The 20,953-nt window shown below is 45.6% G+C and overlaps 1 protein-coding gene across 12 annotated transcripts in view; it reads right to left on the reverse strand.

Moving 5' to 3' along the window:
- Nucleotides 1-12,006: 12,006 nt before the first annotated feature.
- Nucleotides 12,007-20,953, reverse strand: part of SPAG9 (sperm associated antigen 9) — a 61,682-nt gene continuing 52,735 nt past the window's right edge. For 7 of the 12 annotated variants that reach the window (XM_033076848.2, XM_033076847.2, XM_033076850.2 and 4 more), the window contains 5 exons: nucleotides 20,664-20,777; nucleotides 18,944-18,982; nucleotides 17,894-18,070; nucleotides 17,371-17,508; nucleotides 12,007-15,657 (listed from right to left, as the gene is read on the reverse strand). In XM_033076848.2, the coding sequence (XP_032932739.1) occupies nucleotides 15,542-15,657; nucleotides 17,371-17,508; nucleotides 17,894-18,070; nucleotides 18,944-18,982; nucleotides 20,664-20,777 (584 nt within the window). In that variant the 3' untranslated portion in view covers nucleotides 12,007-15,541. The remainder of the gene's footprint in view (nucleotides 15,658-17,370; nucleotides 17,509-17,893; nucleotides 18,071-18,943; nucleotides 18,983-20,663; nucleotides 20,778-20,953) is intronic. The other 5 variants (XM_033076852.2, XM_033076851.2, XM_033076856.2 and 2 more) reach the window with 1 other exon arrangement.

A 20,953-nucleotide genomic window follows, 5' to 3' on the forward strand; every position in this document is an offset into this window, starting at 1 on the left:
AGGGACATTGCTACTGGCAATCCTCAGAGTGCCTTGCCCAGAGGATAAACCTCCTGAATTCACACAGAAAGACCTTGCTACTTCCACCCAAATTAGCAAGGGGGAAAGGCAGTGTGGGCATTAAATAATGCTTAGCAGTACAAAGGATTAATTGCCCTGTTCATGTAAGGGAAAGAAAAAATGAAAAGTAGAGAAAAAGGAGCTTTTTAAAAGCTTAAATTTGGGGCCCATCCCTTTGGTGAGCAGCTGGGCCTCCCACACTGTCTGGTTTGAAGTGAATCTCACACAGGGACTCTGTTCAGAGCCCCCACTACCCACAGGCAGATACATGTGTGTGAGTGTTCATTAGCAGAAATACCCTGCTATTACATTTGGTCAGTCAAGGAGAATCCCGTGGTCCTGCCTGATGTCCATGACTGCAGCCATCCACTGTCTGCTACTAAAATCCAACTCCATAAAGGGCCATGGAAGCATCCAGCTGGTAATCCCTCACACTGAGCTTGGGCTCAGCCCTGGCTGCAGCAGAAACCAGCAGCAGGGGGGATACAGCAGAAAAACACCACTAAATAAACCCAATCTTAGCACCAAGGTTGATACAAAAAGCCATAAAACCCTGCAACAATAAAAAAAGAAAAATGCACAGCAAAAACAAAGTTCAGGCGCTGATTTGAAGGTGGTTGGTTTGGAAGAGGCTGCCTAAAATTCTGTCTGCTGAAGGCTGTCACATGTCCTGTCCCAGGAGTGTGGCTTGCACACAGCAGCACACGTCAGCTTGTATTCATAGCCCTGAAATGTTCCTGTCAGTTGTACACTCCACAAATGCCAGCAAGATCCGAGATGCTGCTTCCCCCTGCCCCTGCCCACCCCTGCTGCTGTTTCATCTGCCTGTTCCATCCATCACCATCCCATCCCCAGCTCCACCTCGGCATATGTTCCAGGGGGAGAAACAGAATTCAGTCCATAAGATTCCCTTTGAAGGAAGCAGCTGTCTTGCACCACCTTGGACATGTTTCCCATGCCTCAGTTAGCAGAGGGAAGGTGGCAGCACTGGTGGAGGAGGTCTGGGAGCCCCTGACACCTTGCAGCTGGCCTGAAAGCTGCAGCCCTGACAGGATGGATTTGAACAAATACAGGGGGTCCCAGCCAACCCATCAAACCCTAAGTACAGATGCACCATTGGACATGGAAATGAGTGACATAAACAACAACAAATCACATGTGCACCCCAGGGAAATTCAAACCCCCTGTTTGAGGAGGGTCCAGAGCAATAGAGTTTTTGTCACATGAACCAGCAGGAGGGCTGTGTCTCTGTCTCCAGCCATGGCCCCATTCAGGGTTACAAGCCCCTGCTTCACTGCAGAGCAGATGGATTTGCTCTGGCATAGAGAAGCACCCACAGGAACACATCCTGCAAAGGCTCCTGAAGCACTGCTGTGGATTTGGAAGGACTCAGTTCCTGGTGCTCCTCACCTGCTCACATCCTGATTTTCTGTGCACAGGAGTAAGCTGTGACTTTGTTTTGCTCCAGGGCTGCAGGCTTGGTTTATCATGGTGAGATGAGTGTGGTGCTGTGTTCCCACACCAAACCCAGGCTGTGAGCCAGTGCTGTCCCTTCTGGATGGATGGTGGTGGTGGTGGTGGCAGTGACCTGAACTGGAGCTCACACACGTCAGGACCAGCTGAGTGCCTACAGCACAGACAACCTGTGACAATGGCATTTCCAGATTGCTGCTTTACAGGAAATGCCTTGTTATTCCATAAAATAACAGCACAGAACACCCCAGCCTGTCAGTCAGGTCCAGACCCAGAGCTCAGCAGTTCACACAGGGCAGGTTTAGTTCTCTCCAAAACCTCTTCACTCCTCTGCTAAAAGCTTAAATCCCTCTGATGGCCTTCAGGTGAACTCCTGGCCTGCAGGGAGGGAAGGGATTACCCAGAGGGGATGGAGTGGTGCTGGTAACCAGCAGGCAGCAGCTGGGAGGAGCAGCACTGATGGGAGCAAGCCAGGCACTGCTGCAGGGGAGGGTTTCCCTGTGGATGCCCCTGCTCTCCAGGGAGCTGTGCATGGCTATTTCTGTCCCCCTGGCAGCAGCCAGGAGCCCTGGGGTGTTCCTCTCCCAGCCCTGCCGTGTCCCCCAGGGCCAGGTTTCCTCTCTCTGTCCCATCCAGCTCTGGGTCCCTGCCAGGCCCTGGTGCCAAGGGAGGGTCCCCTGAGTGGAGCTGAGAAGGACAGGGGAGGGATTGGGAGTTACCTGACTCTGTGCTTGTCCCCCTGCAGATCCCCCCGTGCTGGGATCCCTCCCTGGTGTGGGATGTGCAGCAGGGATGTGGCTCACCTTACTGAGACCTCACCAAGCTCACACACCTCAGCGCTGTGAGCCACAGCACAAGGCCCCCAAGCAAACACAGCCCCCATTTCTGTGCCCTCAGCTGTGTTTGGGGACAGCTGGCACAGACCCACCCTGGCTGGGTTTGCAGCAGGAGTGGTGCAGGAGCTGCCCTGGGATGGGGCTCTGATTTGGGCTCAGCTGCCTCACACTGGCTGCAGCCCTGGCTGGTGTCAGCTGCTGGACAGCCAAAACTGTGCCTGTCCCCCACACCAGCAGGTCCTGTCCCCACTGTGCTGCCTGCAGACAAAAATACTTCCCCAGCTGCTGCCCACCTGGTGCTGTGGATGAGTTTAGGAAACAGCAATAAGAAACTGAAAATAAGAGGCTGAAAAGAGATACAGAGCTCATACCAGAAGTGAGAGCACTAAAAGTAGTGGTGATACAATCCCTCAGAGTTATAGATCATAATGAAGCACTTGAGTGTCTTTGGGCATGAAGCAAGGGCCTCCCCAGCAACAGGAAACTCACAGGGGGTTAACAGAGAGATGGCTTGTCCTGGCTCCCAGCTTGTCCTGGCTCCCAGCATGTCCTGGGCTCCCAGCTTCTCCTGGCTCCCAGCTTGTCCTGGCTCCCAGCTGGACACTGCCACAACCAGAGGGTGCTGGGCAGTGCTCTGAGGGCTGATGCCAGGCTCTGGTGGGGCATTGCCCCCCTGCTCTGTGTTAGGCTCCACCACACTCCTTCCAGCCCCAGCCATGGAGCTGTGGGGTTTTCCAGGGGATGAAAGAACAGCTCCTGCAGGGAGAGGGAAGGGCAGGGAGAAGCAGGAAGGCACAGGTACCCCTTGGGGCTCTATCCCCAGCAGTTCTCAGGAGCTGCTGGGACATGGCTGCACCAGCAAGATGCAGGACAGCTTGTGTGAGGCTCAGGCACATCAGCCTCTCCTTCATGGTGGTTTTGGAAGGAGAAGCCACAGCTCTGAGCCACTTCCAGTCTGGAGTTATCTGTGCTTGCTGGGCTGCCCCATCCCAGGCAGCTGCATCTTCCAGGGGGAGTTCCCAGCCCCTGAGGGGTTGGTTTGATTGCAATCCAAGCTTTTGTCCAAACCCTAGCTGGTGCTCAGGTGATAGAAATTATCAAGGCAAGAACACCTGGCTGTGCCCTTTCCTCATTGATGAAGCCTCAGCCTCCCAACACACCCACGCTGTGCAGAGCATGGACTGCCTGTTCCTGGGGTGCCCCATTTCCCCAGGAAAAGATGTTTTTATGCCAGTAAACTTCACCAGGGATGAGCAGGAGTGCCCATCAGGGTTGGCTCTCTGCTGCTGTGCCCACCCCAACGTGGGTCCAGCACCTGGCTGAGTGCCCACAGCAGTGTGTCATGGTCAGCTAAAAGCTGCCTCTCAAGTCAATTTATGCTGCTCTTTAGATTCTGCACAGAATATCATGCATGAAATTGAGTGGAAAACGTCTTCTTTAACTCCTCCAGAAGCAGGATTATTTAACTGAGCTGCTATTCCCTGGAAACTTGACTCAAGCATTACGACACTGCAATACAGGAGAAATTCAATACCACAACAGCCCTTGGCTAATCTGTTTTCTCTTCTGGGACCAGGAAAGCTCGGACTGGAATAAGGAAATTTAAAACCAGTTCAGCTCTAAGAATAAGTGGTAGTTAAAACCAGCATGAAATGGGCAAGGATTTTGAAAACAAACACATGGCTTAATCAAACATGATCCTAAAAGAAATTAAAGCAGCCACAAGCCCAGTGCTGCTCCTGCTCAGTGTGTGAACAGGCTGAAGAACAAGGCAGCCAGCAGGGGCTGAGGTTTAGGAGAATTTCATGGCACAGACCTGACCAGCAGGAGCCCAGCAGTGGGACTGGACTGATGTCCAGTTGTGCCCATGGCTCAGGGTGTCTCCCCAAGGGTTCCCCATGCACCTGCAGCTGCACAGCTAGACTGGGTTTGAGTCAGAAGAGCTTCAAAGTCATCATTTTATTTTCTCTCATTCTCCCTATTTTTGGCTTCAGATTCTTGGATGTCTCCTGCCTACTCCCCAAATATGTGACAAGGAGTAGGTTTGAGATAGTAACAATATTAAAATGAGTCAAAGCGCAGATTGAGCTGAAAGTTAGCACAACTGCAAGATAAAAACCTCTCAGCAAAAAATAAGAGTCAGGAAGGCAGAAGATCCTCGGGGAAAGACTGGGGAGCAAGGCAGCACTGCAGGCTCAGTGGGGTCCCCAGTGCCACATGGTTCAGGAAACCTCACAGGGACAGTCACACCTCAGGCACCCTGCTCAGCACTGCCCAGCTGAGCCAAGCAGGCAAAATCCAGAGTGGATGGGAATGATCCCAAAATACAGGCTATGAGGGGAGAGGGAGATAGCCAGCAAAGTCCAGGATGTTAAAGGCCAATAAGATCTTGCACCCTCCACCATAAACCTGCAGAAATAAAGATGCTGGATGCTGACACGGTTTAAAGGGTGTCACAATATTGTGTCACCCTGTGGTGATGTGGCACTGGCAAGACCCTCAATTACAGCACACACACACCTGACATTTTTGTTTATGCCCATCTTTCCCCTGGGGACATCCCCTGCCTTCCCACAGGGTACAGCCTCATGGGATGAGGAGCTTTCCCCAGCACAGAATTTATGTCAAGAGATGATCAGCTGGCTTATTCCAATCACAAAGTATTTTTACGTTTTTAACCAGAAGCTATAAAAACCCAGGAAATGTGGATTTATGGCCTATAAAAGGTTTATCTTGAGCTATGACCTACAGTCTTATGTAATTTACTACTGGCCTTAGAGAAGATTCCAATTCCAGCACCCCAGTGAGATTTTTTTGGAGCATTTCTTGATTTGGGCTCTTTTAAGGCAAAGCAGATATGGGAGCTTGGAGGGCAGCTGGGCACTTGCCCCGTGGCACAGGAGAGCCAGAAGTGCCAGCCTTTGGTTTCTCATGAGGACTGTAGCTGTGCCCAGTTGGAAAACCCCACCCCAACCTTGGCCCTGGGTGTTTGCCCTATAAACAATGAGTGTGCTGGTGAGACTGCTCCTTTCTCAGCCCTCTCCATCTCTTCAGGTGCCAGCAAGAAAAACCTTTGAAGAGATGAATTAAACAGAGGGGTCATATCCACATCTTGGCTTGCAGAAAGATCTGCCCCAGAGCTTGGCAGTGTTTCTGCTGTGATGCCAGAGCTTGTGGGGCTGACTCTGGAGCATCTCTGCTCCACATCCCACTCTGATGCCATTGCTGCCTTGGAGCTTCCCTGAAGATTCAGCCCTGACATGTTCTTCCATGAAGGAGCAATGTAGAACCATGGAATATGCTGAGTTGGAAGGCACCCACAAGGATCAACAAAGACCAACTCCTGGTCCTGCACAGCACACCCCAACAATCCTGCTCTTGTGCCTGAGAGCAGCTTTGGGGCTGTGACCACTGCCCTGGAGCAACTTCACACCCCTGAGAACATCTCTGGGTGATCCATGTCTGGAGGGGAAGGAAGGTTCTGCAGCATCAGTGATTTATTTGGTTTGTGATGAGAAGTGATGAGAAGCAGGGTGTGAGATATACCTAAAAAATGGAATCTGTACAAACAAGAAAGGAAATTGCAGCAGCTGTGGAACAAAGCTCTTGTCCAAACAGCAGAGCTTCCCTGGAGGAAGGTGTGCTGCACACTGTGCCCTGGGGCCAGTATTTGGGTGGAGAGCAGCTGCAGACCAAACACCACCAGCACTAAAGAATCTCCAGACTTGTGCCAGTCTGATCTGCAGCTCTCCTGAACCCTGACTTTCTCAGCAGCACTGAGCAGTGAGAAGCACAGTCCAGCTTGGTGTGGTGCAGCCCAGCTGCTCGAGGCACAGAGAGCCCAGCAAAGCCTGCCTGACCCTCAGGAGGAACATGGAAATGCCACTTCATCAGCAGGTACAGCCCTGCCAGTGCTGCCTCCTCAAACCTCTCCTTGGGATCTATTCTCATTTCCTTCACCTTCTCCTGTCCGATTTCAGATCACACCTCACACTGCTTGCAAACCCAGCTCACAAACAAGAACAGTTCAACTCCCCAGTCCAGACAAAGCTTTGTTAAAGTCTCTTCAACCCTCCAAAAGTCTCCTCCGTGCTTCCTTTTGCAGGTTTGTGACCCATTTGTGTGATTTCCAGGCTGAGTGAAGTGAGGAACCCTCTCTCCTGCTGTCAGCCAAGAGGGGCTCTCATGCCTCCAGCCCTTCTGATGAACCAGGCCATTTTGAGAACAGGACATTTCAGGCCATTCTGCAGCCATTTCAAAGAGAAATTTGCACACCAGGATGGCAGCAGAACCTGGACTGGAAGGGTGTGAAGAGCTGTAAATTCCCAGGCTGAGCAGCCCCACAGGGATCATGGTGTAAACTCCTCACCCTGAGCCCAGAGCTGCTCACAGCTGTACCCCCCTCTGTACACAGCTGTACCCCCCTCTGCTCACAGTTGTACCCCCCTCTGCTCACAGCTGTACCCCTCTCTGCTCACAGCTGTACCCCCCTCTGCTCACAGCTGTACCCCCCTCTGCTCACAGTTGTACCCCCCTCTGCTCACAGCTGTACCCCCCTCTGCTCACAGCTGTACCCCCCTCTGCTCACAGCTATACCCACCTCTGCTCACAGCTGTACCCCCCTCTGCTCACAGTTGTACCCCCCTCTGCTCACAGCTGTACCCACCTCTGCTCACAGCTGTACCCCCCTCTGCTCACAGCTGTACCCACCTCTGCTCACAGCTGCCTGCACTTCAGCCACAGCTTTGGCCCAGAGGTGACATTTGGGGCTTTATTGCAGATGCAGGTTGCTATGGTGAAATAACCTTCTGAGCACCCTGGAAAGTTCAGAGAACCATTAAAAATGTTTGAAAAAGCCAGTCATTGACTTGCTGTGCCCAGCTGATGGCAGGTCATCACCCAAGAAGCAGTAAAGCTGTTTCCTCACCCCCTTTGCATGAAACCTTTATTCTGTCCTGGTGCTCTCTAGTACTGGCACTGCCAGGCAGATGATGCTGGGATGTTCCTGGTGCCTTCCTTCCCTCTGGAAATGTCCTTCCTCATTTTCTCATCCCACATGTGGAAAGCTGCACAGCCCTGGGCAAGGCAAGGATGGTACCTTGTGTCTGGTGCTGAGTTTGCAATGCCAAGGTGGGGCTGCACCCCCTGAACCTCTGAGCTTGGGCCTGGCTGAGCATCCATCCATCCATCCATCATCCATCAATCATCCATCACCCATCCATCCATCATCCATCCATCATCCATCATCCATCCATCATCCATCCATCCATCATCCATCCATCATCCATCATCCATCCCCCCATCCATCCATCCATCCATCATCCATCCATCATCCATCCATCCATCATCCATCCATCCATCCATCATCCATCCCCCCATCCATCCATCCATCATCCATCATCCATCCATCATCCATCATCCATCCATCATCCATCCATCCATCCATCATCCATCCATCCATCATCCATCCATCATCCATCATCCATCCATCATCCATCATCCATCCATCATCCATCCATCCATCCATCATCCATCCATCATCCATCCATCCATCCATCATCCATCCATCATCCATCCATCCATCATCCATCCATCCATCATCCATCCATCATCCATCCATCCATCCATCCATCCATCCATCCATCCATCCATCCATCCATCCATCATCCATCCATCCATCATCCATCCATCCATCCATCATCCATCCATCCATCATCCATCCATCATCCATCCATCCATCCATCATCCATCCATCCATCCATCATCCATCCATCCATCCATCCATCCATCATCCATCCATCCATCCATCCATCATCCATCCATCATCCATCCATCATCCATCCATCCATCCATCCATCATCCATGCATCATCCATCCATCATCCATCCATCATCCATCCATCCATCATCCATCAATCATCCATCCATCATCCATCCATCATCCATCCATCCATGCATCATCCATCCATCATCCATCCATCCATCCATCATCCATCCATCCATCCATCACCCATCCATCATCCATCATTCATCCATTATCCATCCATCCATCCATCATCCATTCATCCATCCATCCATCATGCATCATCCCTCAATCTATCCATCCTTCCTTCCTCTCTCCCTCCCTCCTTTCCTTCCTTCTCAGGGGAAATGAGACACAAGCACATCTGCAAAGGGCAGAAGAGCTTTTTTAGCTCCCTAGCACCCACACAGTGTTTATTTGCAAGTGACTCAACCGGACTCTAATGGGTTTGTGGATGCTGCACAATTCACCTCTCTCTTATCTCAGGGATTTTCATTACCTTTTGGGCAATTTTGACAAGGATTCAATTTTCCCCACCCACACAGACATCCTGCTGTTCTCTCACTGAACACATCAATTAGCAGCCAAAAAAGTCCTCAGCACCTTTTGTCCCCTGGATTTCAGCTTCCCCCATCAGCCTTTAACAACTTGTGCAGTTACCGACCCCAAACCATGTCTGGCCTGAAAGACTGAAACAGTTCACACCTGATCCATGTGCTGCTCATCCCAGATATCTCTGTGCCATCCCAGGAGCAGAATCCAAATGCCCCAAGAAGGGACAGAGCCTCGTGTGGCACCTGCATCCCTGCAACAGCATCTGCCAGGAGCACCTGTGCAGTGGCAGGACAAAAAGTGGCAAAATTTTCTATCACTCTCATCCAGAGTGTCCAGGGTATTGCAGCTGCCTTTGCAAACCAGTGAGCTCTCTGATTTCCTCATTTTCAGTCCTGCTGGATACAGACAGCTGCACCATTTTCCATCAGTCCAGCTGTTTCCACAAGGTAGAAGCTGATTGATGCAGCCTGGAGACACAGCAGGATGCAGGGTGAGCTGTGGGACACCTCCCCATCCTCCTGCTCCCTCCTCCAGGGGCCTTCAGCCACCACCAGCCAGGACAGCAGGATGTGTGCTCTGACCCAGGGCAGCACCATCAGCTCTCCTCTTTCCCTCAACTCATAGCAAATGTCAGCCAAATTTAATTTTAAAGGGAGACCCCCAGATCTGTGTCTGCAGACCAGGATTTGGGGAAGTCTGAGATGACACTGGGAGGAAGCTCTGCTATTGCTGCCACAAAGGGCTTGGCTGGTGCCAGCTCCAGCCCTGCAGCCCTGAGCCAGGGCAGGGCCCCAGAGCACCAGGACACTGATCCCATCTCAGCCCTGTGTGCCAAAAGCTGGAACTGAAAAGCAGATGTGATATCTAGGAAGGTTTCCAACATGATTTTTTGGGTTTTCTTCCCTTTTCCTCTTCATTTAAGCCCCAAATCTGAGACAGCCTAAAAGGCTCCTGGACACAGGAACATTCAGGACAGGAGATGGCAGCACCCCACAACTTGCCCCAAATCCCTGGAGATGTAAGGAGCATCAGCCCCTCAGCCCTGCAGCCACACCTGCTGCTGTTCTCAGGTAGGGAATGGGTGAAGGGAGCCTTTAACTCCCACCTGCAAACTGGAACTTCCCTGCAGGCTGGAGAAGCAGCAGGGAGTGCTGGGGAACAGCTGCTCAGCCCTTGCAATGCCAAGAAACCTCACATCCCTCACCCTGCCTGGCTCCATCTCGGTGCCCAGCAGTCTATTTTTGTTTATTTTTGTCTAATGAAGCAAAAGCTTTCCCTTTCCAAAAGAGTTAGGTGAGTTGGACTGGAGGTCCCAGCTCCAGAGGCAAATCCCACCTGGAGCACTCCTGGGGTGAGGGCAGGGGAGCATCTCCTGAACCCCAGAGTGACCAAGTGCTTGGGTTCCTGTCCTTCCTTAGACAGCTTGACCTGGGAGAGCAGCTCCAGGGAACCTGAGGCTTGGCTGTGCAGGAGGCCAGGAGAAGGGAAGGCTCCAGTAGAATGAATTTCTACACGTTGTGTTTGAATTGTAAGAGCACCACCTTGTGTCACAACTCAGACTGCTCCTCCTCCTGGCCACAAGCTCAAGCACAGTGTCATGAGCACCAATCCACATCTCTTCCCACCAGCTCCCTTCCCACCATCATCCTGAAGTGGAAAACAATTTGCACTCAAAATAGGTTTTTTTTTAAACAAGTGTAACCCCACAGAACACAGTAAGTCCTGCAGGCCCTGCCAGGAGCTGGTGGCCAGAGGCCCCTCACTCACAGCTTGTTCTACAGGACAATTAAGGAGCACTTGAGCATCAGAGATCAGCAGGATGTTCAGTACCAGCTCCAGACTGTATTGCTCAGACAGGATGCTGAAAATGGGAGGTGAAGGCAAAAAGAATCCCAGATTTTGGTTTACTGTTTACTCCATTGTAGAAAAAGGGAAATAGTCTCTCTCAGTAAGCTTGAGGTTTAATTTCCAGCAAAAAAAAAGTATTTTTCAATAAAGGCATTTGCACTGAAAAAGTTTAATAGTTTGTATAGTTATATATTTTCTGCCCTCAACACCTCTCTGTGTAGGAGACTGACACAACTGAGAGAACTTCTCAGAAATCTGTCTCAGAAACAGTGAGTGCTTTCCCCATGATCCCAGCCCAGTGCACACAGGTTTGTTATTTCCAATGGCTTCAAACTTCAGTCTCCAAACACCACTTGTAACACCTTAGCTCAGCTCACAACTCTATTCTCACATCTCTCTCAACACCAGATCTGAAAAATTCAATTACACACAGACCTGAGGGGCTCCAGGGCTGCTGGAAGAGCTGAAACATCTCCAGAGTGAAGATTTATGATGTTTCTTCCCTTTTAATACAGACACACTCTGCTTTAGCACAGTGCAGGGTGTGACCTGCCTGGCAATGCACATGAACCCAGGGAAATGCATCAGGACATCTGTTCTGGAGAGGCAAAAATCTTACAGGAAAACTCAATAAAACTACCAAAAATTTTGCTTATTGAAGGACCAGGTTTATAAAGCTTCAAGGTGGTACAACAGTGGTAACAGGACATTTGGTGGTTCTCATCCAAGGATGATCCCAGTGTTTGCACATGCATTTGTGCAAACAAATCTGCAGCACTTTTGTTCTGGAAGTTTAAAACAACTTCATGTGGGCCCTTCAGTGCCCAAGGGCAGCAGTAACAGCTGCAGTGACACTCACAGGGAGGGCAGGGGGGTTTTGTGTCCCCAGCACAGCTTTCTGCCCCTGGGAACAGCCAGGGGTTCTTAGGACACTCCTGCCACACTGATCAGGGACACACCTGGACAAACATGCTAAGGAAGGGGCAGGAGAGCTGGGAAAACATGAAACCCTGGCTCTGGCCAAGTGTTCTGCTTCTGCAGACACCATGTCCTCACTCTTCTGCCCTAAAAACACATCATTTCCTTGGATGAGCAGGAAGTAACCAGTGAGCACTTGAGCTGGGATGAATCTGTGCTGAAACAATTTCAAAAATAAATCTCAGTGTCAGCATCTATTTCATCCAAGCTGCATCAAGCAGATCTCCTCCAGATCTGTATCTCAAGAGAGGCACAGACATCACAGCTTTTCTTCTCAGCTTTTCTCTGGGCCCATAATGAGAAAGCAGGATAACATCAGTCCTGGCTGGCTCAAACAAATCATTTGTAATGACAATATTTGGTGTTAGTGTAAAATCCCCCAAATTGTGTCTTCTGATAGCACCAAAACTCTGCAAAATTAACATGAGATCACAAAAAACACACTGACCCAATACATGTTTCATATACATATTTATATATATTTCATGTACAAAGTTACATTCTGAACCTCATGGATTCAATAATAGAAATAAATACTGAAATAACTACACTGCTATATGAGCTCTTCTGCTCACAGAAAAGAAGCCTCAAGTTTTAACAGACAGCAAGTTTAACGCTGTAGAATCCATCTCAGATTACAGAGGCAAGTAAAATTCAGCGTAAAGTGTCCAACAGACAAAACTTGCAAAAATTACAGACCATAAAATGTTTAAAATATATGTTTAAAAGATCGAGAAATGTGCATCAACAAAATTAATAAAGGAAACTTAATCTTGTTAGAGGGTGGGAGAGACATTTAGTGTATAGAAAAATGCTTTGAGGTGCAATATAGGTTGTTACATTATGGCATAACCCTGTTAGAAAAGAACATTGAATTTCCCTAAAGAAGAACTGCATTTGAGTTTACTGTGTCTCATTTTACAGAGTGGGGCCTTCACAAGGCCCACCTCAACAGGGCCATTTACAGAGTGCTAAGTCAGGTTTAATCCTTTGGTAACTTTTATAATACTCACATGGAAATAAATATTCAGTTACACAGCATTTTTTAAAGACACACGTTCTTTAGAACAGTTAGTATAATAAAACAGATTTAACATTTGTTTGTTACTAAGGCAGCCTATGATAAAGTGTCTACGCTCTGTCAGCTCAGTCCTATCCAGCACAGGAAGATCCTCCCAAGGAATGGACAATGCAGCCTCACCCTCACCATGCAAACACCCCTAACCCAGGCAAGTCATGTGCTGCAGATTTTGTGCTCGAAATGTTTCCAAACTATTAACAAGCTGTAGCTATCAAGAGATTAGCTCCTATTTATATGATGCTTTAATCACGAGTGTAATGCATAAACACATTCTTGAGACGGAGTTGAGGGTGTATTGTCATCCCAGTGCCTGGGGTTTGTGTGGTTTATTCACCTTTCCAAGTGACCTTAAGGGGAGTTTATAGAGCCCAGCACACTGTGATGGCAACAGGGACCCAGTCAATCTACTGTACCCTAGGACAGGGGTAATGGTTTTAAATGAGAAATACAGAGAAGTGCACATGCCTTTATCTACACCCACAGTGCTACACAGTTCAGCTACTATCTGCTTTAAAACCCTTCCACTTTTGGACAGAAGCAATCAATCATTCTCTGAAATATCTGCAGGGGCTGGCCCACTGAAATGACTAAAATGGCACGGTGGGCCAGCTCCATTTGGCAAAAGAGCAGGTACACACTTGCCAGGCTGCACTGCTCCAGCTGGAGCAGTGACACCACTCAGAGAAAACAGCTCGCCTCTAACAACAAATTAATCCTACACAGAACCAAGGAACAGAATTGTGCGCTTTTGTTTTTTCCTAAGAACACGAGAATGTGACAATCAACCAGTGAGTAAAAAACTTTGGAGATTGTGTTTTCCAAAGAGAAAAAAAAAATAAATTCAAGAAAATGGCAGGAAAAGCAATTAAACTGCACCACTCACAGTGAAGATTCTGCACAACAGTAAAAGTTTAGACAGCATTTTTCTTAAGACATCCAATCCCATTAGTCAATTCAGATGTGCTTCATGTTCAGCATACATGCCTATAAGTTTAAAATAGGTCTAAGAGTGTTGACTCAGGTTACTTGTGTATAATTAGTATTTGTATAATTTTTAATAAGCTTCCAGACTTTATATTTAAGCCGAAGTACTTTAAGAGTGACATTCAAGATGAATATGGAAAGCAAATTATGAACAACATGCTCTCATTGCTTTTGGCATTCTGAAGAGAAAAATACTACCAAGGTATTAAACATCTTTAATAAGGATTTTTTACTACATAGTTCATGTCCTAAATACATATTTACGAGAGGAACAGCTGTGTACAAAATATGTTGCTTAAAAAGTATTTATACATATAAATCTAACCAATAGACCTGAATGGAGATTTTCTGGTTTATCAGCTATGATATGCATTTGAAAAAGCTGCCTAAATATATATTTACACAATAGACCTCAGCTAAATGTGTTCATTTAAAAAATTAAGAAAATATATAAACACATGTTTGCCTGATAGACCAGAACTGCTCCTATTGCATAAAAATGTTTAGGCAGTTTTAAAAAAGTGTTTCTATATTTACTCCTCTGAAACTGTTCAGTTCTCTCACAATCAAATTTCTCTGCTAATCTGAACAGCTCCAGCCTTTCAGGGATAAATGCTGGATGTTTGCTAATACCCCTCAAAACTTTTATTTTCCAGACACTAAATTAAAGAGCAAATCTGTTTTTTTAAATCTTCTGAAGTACAGAAATCATGATGTGTTTAACTTAGGTCTGATACTAATGCAGAAATTTCAGTGTAAAAGGAAGACAGTCTTAAACTCACATTTATGGTTAAAAAAATAGATGGTGAGTAGACAGAATGTCAGCCTAATTTTAGTCTCCTGACTTTTGGTAATTTTCTCTTTGTGTTACCTGATAATATTGTTGCTAAATTATTTCTTTTTCTTTACTAAATTTGGGTATGGAGCTACAAAAAATACATTTTTTACCTAATTATCTGGAACTACATTTCCTTTATGATCTCACTTGAGCAGAATGTGGTTTTTTTTCCTGTACACTCTCAGTCTTTTCTCATGCTCTAAAGGAGGTCTCCAACTTTCACACACATAGTGCCTTGTGAGTTTGACCAGCTAGGCAGAGAAGATCATTCTAAGTGCTTAGGACATAAGGAGTTAAGACAAGAAAAGAACAAAACATATCCCCTGTTTGAGAATTTTACAGTTATTTTCCAATTGATATCAGCCTAAGTAAACCCTTTGGAAACAGAGTCAGGGAGATGGAAAAACATGATACTCAAAATTGCTCATTACTGAGGGCAGCAGTTCTCAAACTTTAAAGTTCAATAGTGAAAATACAATTTTATTTAAATATTTTCATTTTAATTCCTATACAGCCTCCTCTTTCCCCCCACAAATTCAGAAGAATGTAACAAATTAAACCGTGTACACAATATGAGCAAGATTTCCCAGGTTTGAAAACAAAAGCTGAAATATACAGTTTGTTTTAGCCCTCACTGAGTATTTGAATGAGTCTTAATAATCCATCTTCTAATTTGTGCATTTTTTTCATACTCTGGCAATAACTTTGCTGTTTCACCCAATGCATTATACAGTGAAATGAAGCTCAGTTGGAACAAAGCTGAACTCAAGTGAGACTACCAAAGAAGTGAACACATGAGATTGCTGTGGTACAGTAAAACTGTCTCAGCTGCTCACTGTGGTGTGCACACCAGCTGGAGAAACTTCTCATTTCCTCCCAGTTCCATTCAACATGGGTGCAGTAAAACAGCACAAGCTAATTCCTGTATAGCTAAAGGTATGACAGGTCTGCAATATAAAGTTAAACAGCAAAGAAATGCTTCAACATCATGTAGTGAAACAGGTTCACAAAATAAAAAAAAACATGCAGAAGCTTTTTTTTTTTTTCTCCCCCCATTTTTAAGGTCTCCAGCTGCATCCTACAGGCTCACTCACTGCCACACATGACTTGCCACACTATCAAGTGACTCCTCTCAGCTTTGGCTACAGAAGGTTCAAGTGGTAGAGCTTCTCCCAGGAGTTCAGATTCTCCTCCTTCATCACCTGGAAAAAACAGCTTTGGTTGAGGCAAATAACCAGAACAGCATCAACAGCACAAGCACCAAGACAAGAAAAACACTAAAAAGACAATGTTGCCATATGCTGATATAAAAACATATTAAAGTCTGTAAATGTAAACAGAGTGTGTTGCATAACTATCTCAGAGCCTAGCAGACTGCTGGCCATATTCTTTATTTCTAGCCCAAAAAATAATGGCAGTTTAATAAGTATCCATATCCTACATGTTTCATTACTTGTAACTCTTCAAAGTAGAGACACCTAATCTGCAAACTATCAGGCAGACAGAGATGGTTTTGCCACTAGAAAGTGCCCTGGGGACAAGAGCTGTAATTGAGCACGTGTGAGACAACACAACATTCATGTCTATTGTCAACCTTTCCCACTCTTTCCTCCTGTTCCAGTTATTCCAGCTTGTCACAACTCCACCCACAGTGGCAAAGACAGCCTTGAGCATATTCTCCATTATTACTTTACAAAAAGAAGAACTGTTTTGTAGCTGCATCTGAACCCTGGGTGACAGGAGCTGACTGGGACCAAAGGTGACACTGAACTGCACATGGACAGCCAGGACCATCAATCCAGGAGATCACTTTAACCAGACAAAACAGGAACTGAGCTACACCTTCAGGAAGGTGCCAGATCAAATTCTGGCTGCTGTTCTGGTTAGACTCCTTTGGAGGGCTGAGGGAGCTAAACACAGAGTAGCCCCAAATTGCTCCTGACCAGTTTGCTGGGCTCCTGTGGCACTGGCTGGGCTAAGGCAGCACTGGCACCCAGCTCACAGGGACAGCAAAATGAGCATTTGGAATGCGGCTGTTCCAGCTGCCCTGCAGTGACTACAGCACTTGAGCCTTCACTGCACTGTGACACAACTTCCTCCAGCCCTGCCTCCCCCAGAAATCCAACGTGGTCACCCCAGGAACCTGCTTGTCACTGATGAGTGGGATGACAGGATTTGGGATGGCCTTCCTGGGTTTTCCTTTGTAATGGTTTATGTGGGTTGTTTTTCTGTTTGGTTGGTTTTGAAAGACTACAGACAGATTTAGGCAAAAGGTCAAAAGCAGGTCTAAGAGTTGTGACACCTTTTTATGCCAAAGGCCTCCAGCTGCAGATTGTAAGCACAGAATCACAACAGCTCGTATTTTATTTCCCCAAAGAGTTCAATTAAAAAAGAAGATACATGTTTACACAAGAACTCTTTATGGGCTAGATCATGCAAAAGGGCTGTCCAAGAAAAGCATGATCAAATACTATGGGCATGCAGAGATAAGAGATCTACTTTATTCCTTCCCACTCAAAAATGAGTAAAATTTACACTGAGTGTTCTTCACTTAACACAACTTGTTTTCAGTCAGGCTGCACATTTAACTAAGGACATGTTTTCCAGAGGTTTGAGACGGAAGATTAATCTGCCAAAGAAAGACTGAAAGCATAAACAGGAAGGTGGTACATGACTGCACAGCAGAGTTTCAAATAAACCTTCTTACACAGTCATCCCAAAGGTCACAGTTTACTGGGAGGAGGAGGAGAAACTGAAGGCATGTGTCAGAACAAACATACTTCTACCCCTGCAGTGTATGGTAAAGACTGGGTACACTGACCACACAAATGCACTCACTGCAATTACAGCAGCACTTTTGTGGTTAATACCCTTTCAGTATGAAGTATGACTCACTGAAAGCTCCGATTTCTTACCCATTCTGAAGTCAATGTATCCTTCTCCACCGCTTATCACCAATATTGATTTTAAGGGACTCTGGTTGAAGGACTCTTGGGCTTGTTTATCAGCTGTCAGATCTGTTCCACCACTACTCTGAGGACAAACAACCTGACCTGGGTGAAAAACAGAACACTTTTTTATGCCTTATCTCAGACTAAAACCTTCTGTGCTTGGTTATTGAATGACAGTGCCTAAAGCAGTTGAGGGCCTTCTTACCAGACAAGTGCTCACTTAGCACAGCACCTTTCCCACAGAGGGAAGCAAAGTCCTTGCTTGTGATCAATCCCATTTCCTCCCATTAAACACGGCTGCACTTAGCAATCAGACAAGCCTTGTAATTAAAATACAGTACATTGCTTCTGAAAGTATGAATCCACACTCTTGCTATCTTTGCCTAAACACTGTGTTTAACTAAGTGAATGAAGGCAAAAACAACAACAAACAAACAAAAACCCAAACAAAATAAAAACCCTTTTCAAGATGAGAACAAAACCTCACCTGGTACTGCAACAAAGAATTTCACAGCATCCCTGTGGCCATGGAAGCAGAGCTGTGCATGTGCCATGGAGCAGTAGGGGATGAATGTCCCTGGAGTCACTTTGTCACTGTGCTCATCTCCATACACACGGATCACGCTCCCTGGACGGTTTCCAGAGCCTGCTGCTGATTTATTGGCTGTAAAAGAAGAGGAGATGTTTTCTACTTCAAAACACAAATTGTTGAAGTGGTTATTTGTTAAGAAACCTTATGGTACCATCTAAAAGCTAAAGCCAACTTAGATAAAAATGAAACAGGAGGGCAGCAATGCCAATTCAAGACAGAGCTGGAAAGAAAAAGATTGCATGCTTCGTTATTTTAAGTACATCAGAAAATGGAGCAGGATTCTTATTAGTCTAGCATAAACACCAGATTTCAATATCCTACTTTTGGGAAAAAATAATTTGTGACAGGACTGTATCTTTCATAGAAAATAACTACCTCTTATGTGTTTCAGTATGAGCAAATTCCATCTACTTAAATATGTCATTAAATACAGTTTCATTCCAACTAATCATAATGTATGAATGTATGCCCTTGCCAGCAAAAATTCTCTAGAAACAGCCACCTGTGGGCATGAAAGAGCTAACCTATTATCATTCTACATCTAGATTTTACTGAGAAGTTTTAAAATACATTAAACCAGAGAAGTACTCATGCTAGACATACAAGCCATCTCCATTCCAAAGACTATCAAAGTAGTGAAAGAAACAGTGATTTGTAACAAGACAGCAAATGATGTGGATTAATGACAAAGTTATAAGATGTGGTTTCACATTGGCTGGAAGAAAAACAGTCTATATGAGAGTTCAGCTGCAACACAGGATGATATGCTAAACTGCTGAGCAGATTGGTGGCCATTTAGCAAACATAAAACTGCTGCAATGCAGTAACTGCAAGTGGAAAAACATTTAGGAACATACAAAGGGTAAATCTATAAAGAGTGGGAAACAGCCTCAAAGTGGCTATTAGAAGCCTGAAAATAGGTTTTGGTTCAGGATCTGCACTTACCCCGCAGCCCCAGTAAACGTCCCTGGTGGAGGATTACAGCTAGTGAGAAAGGAGGAAAGGGGAAATGGATAGGTATGACAGTAGAGGAGAAGGATTAATGAGAACCCACCACTCATATTTTGGTTTTTGATAAGGTAGAGCTTAAAATTTTAGCTCCTAAAAAACCAATAGATATTTAATTACAGAAGATTCAATCAAAAGTCAACAAAGAACAGCATCTTATTATAGAAGTTTCAGTATAAAATAGACCACAAAAGCACTGTCACATATTTTTAGGTTTATTATTGATTAGCAACGTTTCCCCTTTCTCTCTTTCCTTGGCAGGAGGCTTCAGAATAATATAGAACTACTCAGGTTTTCAAGTACCCTTTTGGAACATCATCTGCTGCCCTGCTACTGAAACCCAGGGGACTGAGAGATGCCACTGCTCATGCAAGGATGTGACTGCTTTTAAAAACCATTAATATTTCTCACCAGGGTTCTCAGCCCCACTATCAGGCTACCCCCAAAAGGCTGTTCTGACCCACAACCAACCAACAGAACTGAAATGAAACTGAATAGCTTTAATAGGGATTTCTTCATGTTCACTCCTGGTTTAAAACAAATTCCTCTGGAAACATTAAATTAAGCTTGATGCAAATTAAGAGCTATAATTTTTGAAAGCATGATTTAAAATGTCTCAAAATCCATGACAGGAAGTCTGTCCTTCCTTAATACATTCATGCAAGGCAAAAAAAAGTTACTGTATGGATGGACAATGCAATGGAACAATATGAGAAACAATGCATGTGTTTGCTGTTCAACAAAGCAGATACAACATGAAGAGTTTTCACTATTAAATCACCCTAAAACTTCACCTGTCAGACTGCACTATTTTCTAGGTAACAACAGCACAATTAGGACTATCAAAGGTCTGCATTTTATTTTCTGAAACTTCTGTCCAGCTGTTAAAACCATTAGTCTAAGACACAAGATTCAAATGCAATCAATTTACACAGAGATTCTTCCCAAGCTTTACCTATTTAAGATTTGGCTTGTCCTTGAGCCGCTCTTTTCTCCTGAGACTCAACTGCCCTCAATTAGCTTCAGCCTATGGCAAGAGTCTGGGGTCTGTTATTAAGCAAAACCCAGGACTGACATGACTGGAATTTGACCTGGATGTTAGTGCCCTGTTTGAAGAATGTGTTTACAGTTCCTACAACTCTGAACGTGTCCTTTAAAGCAGTCTGTGCTACTTCTGTTCCAGTCTTTTATATCCACTTCGTGATGAGTTCTTAAGAACTAAAGCCAATCAAACTGTATTAGCAACAAAACCAAGGTGCTCAAATCAAAGTCCACTTTGTGATCATATGGCAATCAAAAATAACATTAGTTAGAAACTAATGATGGCTCATATAAGCAATAAACTTCTATCAATGTTGTTACTGCTCAGCTCTAAGGTTTCAAAGTACCCCTTTGATTCAAGCCAACTCTGCTCAAACAGCAGTACAGGAGATTCTGGAGATGTGTTATTTTCTCAGAGTAATTGTAACCACATACACAGATTTAGGTGCTAAACATCACACAGTCCTGATCTGTTACAAACCTGAAAGAGTCAGACCTGGCAGTGAAGCTTTCTATTCATTAGCAAGCATCTGAATGATGTTCAATACTGTTTTGTTTTTGGGTTTTTTTTTCCTAAATCATATTGCACAGTGCTATTCATTGATATTTTACTTACTTTCTGTTAATGGAATGGAGATGATGACACCATTTCCTGTTCCTACCCATAAACGATTACAAGACACCATAAGTGCTGTGATTCTCACAAATGAGAATCCCAGTTTACCAGTACCTAAAAACAAAAGATGCTTTTCATCAAAAATTATGAGCAAGAATAATTTTAGTTCTACAACAGAGAACTCCCAAATCACACAGACAAGTAATTCCCTCCCACTTCTCACAGAAACAAAGTAGAGGAGCACATTTAAGTTGTAAAGATAACCTGGAAGGCTACAGCACTGCAATTAA

Source organism: Catharus ustulatus, chromosome 20, assembly GCF_009819885.2.
Source record: "Catharus ustulatus isolate bCatUst1 chromosome 20, bCatUst1.pri.v2, whole genome shotgun sequence".
NCBI lineage: Eukaryota > Metazoa > Chordata > Aves > Passeriformes > Turdidae > Catharus > Catharus ustulatus.